Here is a 6,962-nt window from a genome sequence, read left to right as displayed (position 1 = left end):
TTCAGGTGAAGGCTTACAGAACAAATAGTCTCTCATGAAACAGAAGTACACATGTTATTTTATGACATCGGTTAACAACCCCACAACATATCAACCCTCTAACTTCTCAACCTTTTTTTTTTTTTTGGTGAAAATACACATAGCCAAAGATACACCGTTTCAAAAATTTCTACATGCACAGTTCAGTGACATTGACTACGCTCTTCGAATTGTGCTGTTATTCTCACTTAAGATGAAGGCTTACAGAACAAAATAGTTTCTCATTTAACAGTTACTACAAATGTTGCCCTATGACAATGGTTAACAATCTCACAACACATCAACAATATCCTTACTCAACCTTGGGTTCCCTATCACCAGCTTCCTTGTCCCCTTCTGCCTTCTGCCCCTTGTCACTGGACTCCTGTACCTTGTTAGTCTCATTTGGTGCACTCGTTTTTTGAAACATCTCAATTGATAATTCCATCAATTCCTGGAGCTTTGTTTTTCGTCTATGTCTTCAGTGCAGCTTGGACTTCTTCCTTCAGTACCATCGGTTCTTGATCATATGCTACCTCCTGAAATGGTTGAACATCAACCAATTCTTTTTGGTACAATGACTCTGTGTATTCCTTCCATCTTCTTTGATGCTTCCTTCCGTCGTTTAGTATTTTGCCCATAGAATCCTTCAGTGTTGCAACTTGAGGCTTTAATTTATTCTTCAGTTCTTTCAGCTTGAGAAATGTTGAACATGTTCTTCCCTTTTGGTTTTCTAACTCCAGGTCTTTGCACATTTCATTGTAATACTTTACTTTGTCTTCTCAAGCCCTCCTTTGAAATCTTCTGTTCAGCTCTTTTACTTCATCATTTCTTCCATTCACTTTAGCTACTCGACACTCAAGAACAAGTTTCAGAGTCTCTTCTGACATCCATTTTGGTCATTCTTTCCTCTCTTTTTAATGACCTCTTGCTTTCTTCTTGTATGATGTCCTTGATGTCATTCCATAACTCGTCTGGTCTTCGGTCATTAGTGTTCAGTGTGTCAAATCTATTCTTGAGATGGTCTCTAAATTCAGGTGGGATATACTCAAGGTCATACTTTGGCTCTCAAGGACTTATTCTAGTTTTCTTCAACTTCAGCTTAAATTTGAATACGAGCAATTGATGGTCTGTTCCGCAGTCGGCCCCTGGCCTTGTTCTAACTGATGATATTGAGCTTTTCCATTATCTCTTTCCACAGATATAGTTGATTTGATTCCTGTGTATTCCATCCGGCGAGGTCCACATGTATAGTCACCGTTTATGCTGTTGAAAAAAGGTATTTGCAATGAAGAAGTCGTTGGTCTTGCAAAATTCTATCATGCAATCTCTGGCATCGTCTCTATCACCAAGACCATACTTTCCAACTTTACTTTACTTTAGATAGTGTCAAATGTAATGAAAACATCCTCAGCACTATTTTATGATTAAAAAGTACATTAGATTATTTTTACAAGACTTGACATAAAACTATGGATTCTAAGAAATGACAGGGTTTTAACAACCAAAACAAGAGCCCCAAATGTCATCTGTTCTTTTCTATAAAGAAAGAAATGCTCTAAAAAATGCACTAAAGAAAAATAGAGATAGTCTTGCTTACAAAATCTCTGAGGCTGAATGCAGGCTCATTTGCCCATTTGGGGTCCCTTCCCACATATGTAAACACAGGCAAGCAGCTTCCTCTTTCTCTGCCACTTCCCAGAGACTGCACAGCAGGCTAGGGCAGGGTGACTAGAGAACACAGGAAACCAACACTGCCAACTCCCCTTCACTCCTCCCCTGTCTTGACCTCCTACCAAATCAAAATCCTACCCAAGCCTTTCCCTTCACCATATTCTGACAAAATGCAGTCTTATGGGAACATTGAGGTCCTATACTCCAAATTACTTAAGGGAATAGTTTTTACATTTTGGGACTACAGTTCTCCAAGAAATCCTCGTTTGGGACAGAGATGAAGAGGCTATTTGGGAGGGATTTACATGGAGAATGAATTTGAGAATAATAGGATAAATTTTAGGGAAATAGGTGATGATGGAGTTAGCTTAGTGCTCTGCGTTTTGCAAACTTCAGTGAAGAGAATCTCTATCATCTTAATTTTCTCGTAAGTAAAAGGGAAAATAGTAATGCTTACTTTGCCTAGTTACTTCAAGATTTTTAAAAATTTGTCCATTATCTATTCTGAAGGTAAAAAATATAGAATATCGTCCCTTGCTGTGAAAAAGCTTATAAACAAGTGAATTGCAGTGAGGATTCACACATAGTAGATGCTCAATAAATCTTATTATTTTATTGTTTTGAATTACAACAGGGGTGGAGGGAGAAATGAAAGTGGTTCGTAAACCGTAAAAAGGCCTCGCAAATACTACCAAAGCCCCAGAGGACAGAAGCGGAGTGAGCAATTTCAGGAGCTTGGTTTCGAGGTTATCGAATTTTCCCATATTTGCGCCTGAATTCTCAAAATTGAACATGACGGGACTTCAGGGTTGAGATCATCTGGTACAATTTCATGCAAATCGAAAATTCTTGCGGACTGTCACTGTGTCTGGCGAAAAACAACACCGCCAACCAACTATCCAATCTGAGTCCCAACTATCCTACGTCATCGCCCCGCATCCTCAAGTTTCTGTGCGTCCAGGTCCTAATCTACTATCCCAGGCTTCGCTTTCAGCGGCGCCTGCGCACTGCAGAGCTGGGCGGGGAGGGACGGACGCGTGCGCGCTGCATGGGGGCGGGGCTGGTGCGCACGCAGCCTCAGTCACTTTCACGCCCTTTCTCTTCCCGGTTTTCGGGTCAGCTTGCCGGTCCCGTCTGACAGCTGCTTCCGGCCGGAGCGCGGTGCAGGGCGAACCGGTCTCAGCTCCTTGTCATGTCCTACGGTCCCTTACACATGTACCGGAACCCGGGGCCCTCAGGGCCCCAGCTCCGGGACTTCAACAGCATCATCCAGACATGCAGCGGCAACATCCAGCGGATCAGCCAAGCCAGTGAGACGGGGGACTGGGCTGGGGGGCGGGGGCTGTCCCGGGACAGGCCTGGTGAGGCTGCCGAGACGCGGAGCCCAATCAGGGCTAAGACCAAAGCCACACCTGAGGCTGTCTTGGACTCTCCGCGCTGGGACCGCCGAGCTGCCATCCCTGCATCTGTGGCCCGACTTCCCGAAGGTCCCGAGCCGCGGCTGAAGCTCGAGTTTCTTCTTAGGAGTTCTGTCCCCACGGTGTTGGGACCGCAACAGCAGAGCTGACATCTCTAGGGTGGGGTGTGTGTGTGTGTGTCCTGGAGCAGTGAGTGCACTGACTTGGCCCAGTGGTCAGCCGACCTTTACCTGTCACCCGCTTTTCCCCCACCCACCTCGCTTTCTTCTTTGGCTAGTTTGGATCGGAGGTTGTTTACAGATTTAGGCTTTAGGTTTACATTCTGCTCAGCCACTGGCTTCTCAGAAATCAGCAACTTTCAATTAAAGGAATTGGAGAGTGTATGTATTTGGGTGACTTATACGTAATTCTTCCTGTAATGAGTTTAGGGATCAGATATGATTAGTATTTGAGTGAGATGACTTCTGTTTTAATGAGGAGGATTCACCCGAAAACGTTTCAGTTTACATTATTTTGTGGAGTTTTTTTTGTAGCAAAGGATTTGCATATACTTTTGGATTTCAAGCATATGAGGTTTTTGTTCTTCTTAGTATTTAGCTACTCTTGAACAAATCTGATGCACAGAGAAGCTCAGGGACTTGGCTACAATCACATAGCAAGTAAGGCATGGTAGTTAGTGGTAGAATTCAGAATGTCACTGCTTATCCTAAAACTCCCTCTTCACCATTAGGGTCTGAGTGAGGCTGTAGCTGAATGAGTCAAATACAGCCTGTATCTTGTGCCTGAAAATCAACTCAGAGCCTTGTAAACAGGAGGTCGGCAGCAGCAACTTTACTTGGAACAAATGGTGATCATTATCATTGTTGCTTATTATTGTATTTTTGTGAGCTTGGCTGTACTTTGTTAATGGGTAGAACTAGTTGGTCCTGTACTACAATCATGTTCTATGTTTTGAAGAATAATCTGTCACTTTCTTTTAAATTTAAATGTGTGATGTGGAACTTGGGAGGTAGAAAGTTTCTGATGGGAAGGGGTTGTGACTGGATGATTTCTAAGTGGAAAGAAGAATATATGTCCTGTTAAACCCAGAAATTAAAAAAAAATTAATATGACCACTGGTTAGAAAGCTCCAGTTTTCTCTTGTGAGGAAGTGGTAATACAGGTTAGATCAGAAAATTTTGGTTCAAAGCAGAAAACTTGTTGTTGAGGCTAAATCTAATTTTAATGTGTATTTATTTGTGAAATATCCATTTAACGTATATTTGTTTCAGTATCAGGCCATGTAGAAAATAGAGAACTGGCACAAAATTCTTTCCCCAGGGAGCCTGTGGAGTACATAAACAACTGTAAAAATGGCATGGGGGCGGTATCTGACCTCCTCTTCTAACTTCACAAGTGGGGGAGGAAAATCATTGTCAGCCTCAACAGCTCAAGGCTGATTCCTATAAGGTGGACATCAGACATACCTCCTGTCCAACCTTTTTACCAATTCTGACACCAGTTGTCCCTTCCATGGCACTTTCTACTTCTCTACTGAGTTTGATAATTCATTGCAATGGCCACGCAGAACTCACAGACGATATTCACAGTTATGGAGTTTATTAGGGAAGTAACAGGTTACAATTCAGGTTGAGGAATGCTCAGGATGCAGTTCTTCAATCAGGACAGACGCTTCTTGTCTTTGCGGCAGGCAGGCCTCTTTGTGGCCCTTGAACTCCCCACCCTCAGGGGCCCCTTTGGCCAGCCTGGCCTCTGCCCTGCTCGGGCAAGTGTTACAAAGCCCTTTTAGCTCTGCTGATGAGTGCCGGAGGCATCCAACTCCACTAGTAAGCCTGGGCTGAAGGCGCTCAGCCCTAGCTCCACTCAGCAAACCTAGCTCTACTGACAAGTACCGAGAGGCACCCCACTCCACCAGCAAGCCTCTTGCCTGAAGGTGGTCAGATTTCTCGCTCAGTGGGTCAGCACATCCACAGCAAAGTCTCCTGCTGGCCTCCTGGTTCTGCTGCCTCTATACTGCCACCATCTTCGGTGTTACAGCTCTGTCTCTCGGTCTCCTGGTTGTAGGAGGTTCCCAGCGCAGGGACCCCGGGTCCAAAGGACACTCTCCGCTCCCATCTCTTCTTGATGGTAGTCAGGCTTCCCCTCTGCTCTGGAATTGGCTCTCTTTTAGGCCTAGCGGGATGGCAAAACTGACCAATCCCCTTGTTAGGGTTCCATACACCTTATTTGCATGGTGCTACCAAATCATTGGAGCCTTGGTGGTGCAGTGATTAAGAGTTTGGCTGCTAACCAAAAGGTTGCCAGTTCAAATCTACCAGTTGCTCCTTCGAAACTCTGTAGGGCAGTTCTACCCTGTCCTAGAGGGTCACTATGAGTCGGAATCAACTCGACGGCGGTGGATTGGGGACCCAATCATTGTGTGGGAGTCACAAAGACTATGGCTAGAAGGGCCATATTAAGCACTTGTCTGTACCAAAACAACCAAAATGTAAAGTTGAAAGGAATCAGTGCCATAGATGAGGTACAGATAACCTTATGTGGGTATTCAGTGGAGAGAGACCGTTTTCAGTTGAAAGGAATCAGGGAAGGCATTTGCGCTAGATCTGGAAAGATGGTGGCAAGTGTTTGGATTTTTGAAGGTAAAGAGGGGGAAGAGTATTCCAGGAAGAGGGAATAAAATGAATAATGGCATGGTAGTGGAAAAGCATGAGGTATATAACAAAAGTAGAATAATTAGGCTAGAGTGATGGACTCAGGAAAGTAGTGGAAAATAGGATTGGAAAGATAAGTTGGGGCCCAAACATGAAAGGCTTTAAGTGCTTGGGTTTAAATCCAAGCCAAAGGGGCTTGGATTTAATTCTTCAGGAATGTGTAATTGAATTGGAAGTGAGAGAGACTGGAATCAGAGTTACCAGTTAGGGACTGTGGGAATGAAAAGGAAGGGAAGGCTAGGAGAGGTTTCCCTGGAGATAAAATTGATAAGGCTTAAGTAGTCCCTAGGTAATGCAAACAGTTAAGCACTTAACTACTAGAAAGGTTGGTGGTTGGAAACCCATCCAGAGGTGGCTTGGAAGACGCCTTGTGGTCTGCTTCCAAAAGGTCACAACCTTAAAAATCCTATAGAGCAGTTCTATGCTGTAGACATGGGGTCGCCATGAGTCACCATGAGTCAGAATCGACTCAACAGCAACTAACAACAGCTTTTGATTGGGGTTTAGGCTCAAGGGGATCATTGGAGTCAACCATTAATAACATTAATAGCTAACATTTATTGAGTTCATACTGTATTCCAGGCAGTATGAAAGATGTTTTAACTGCATTCTCTTACTTAATTTTACAATATCTCTGTGAAATAGGTACCAATAGAATTTCTATTTTAAAGTTTAGGGTACAGTCTGACAGAGGTTAAATAATTGCTTAGCTAATAAATGGCAGTACCTAAATTTGAAACCAGGTCTGTCTCTTATGACCAGCAATTAGCCTTTTTATAATTTTTAGATTACCGTTAGAGTTCTGTAACAGCTAACACTTAAGTATACAAGTGACTTGTTTTTTTCACTCTCAAGAGGAAACTCTGAAGCTGTGGGGCTTTCTACTATTCTCTTCTTGTGATGTGTCTGTCTCCCCTGTAGATTGTTAGCCCCTTTGAGGCAGGCGACATGACTTATTCATCTTTACATTCCCAGTACTTGTCTCAGTCCCAAGCATATGGTAGACTCCTTCAATCACCTAGTCAACAAATATTCTTTGAGTACTGGCTATGTGCCAAGCATTGTTCTGGGTGCTGTGTAGGAGGAATGAAAAAGATGGATAAAGCCCTTGCCCTGATATATATATATATATATATATATA

The 6,962-nt window shown here is 43.4% G+C and overlaps 1 protein-coding gene across 2 annotated transcripts in view; it reads left to right on the top strand.

Moving 5' to 3' along the window:
* The first annotated feature begins 2,801 nt into the window (after positions 1-2,801).
* Positions 2,802-6,962, top strand: part of STX12 (syntaxin 12) — a 38,726-nt gene continuing 34,565 nt past the window's right edge. For both annotated transcript variants that reach the window (XM_004377050.3, XM_023732071.1), the window contains exon 1: positions 2,802-3,002. In XM_004377050.3, the coding sequence (XP_004377107.1) occupies positions 2,885-3,002 (118 nt within the window). In that variant the 5' untranslated portion in view covers positions 2,802-2,884. The remainder of the gene's footprint in view (positions 3,003-6,962) is intronic.

Source organism: Trichechus manatus, unplaced genomic scaffold, assembly GCF_000243295.1.
Source record: "Trichechus manatus latirostris isolate Lorelei unplaced genomic scaffold, TriManLat1.0 scaffold00048, whole genome shotgun sequence".
NCBI classification, from domain to species: Eukaryota; Metazoa; Chordata; class Mammalia; order Sirenia; family Trichechidae; genus Trichechus; species Trichechus manatus.
This window is presented reverse-complemented; position numbering and strand designations above follow the sequence as displayed.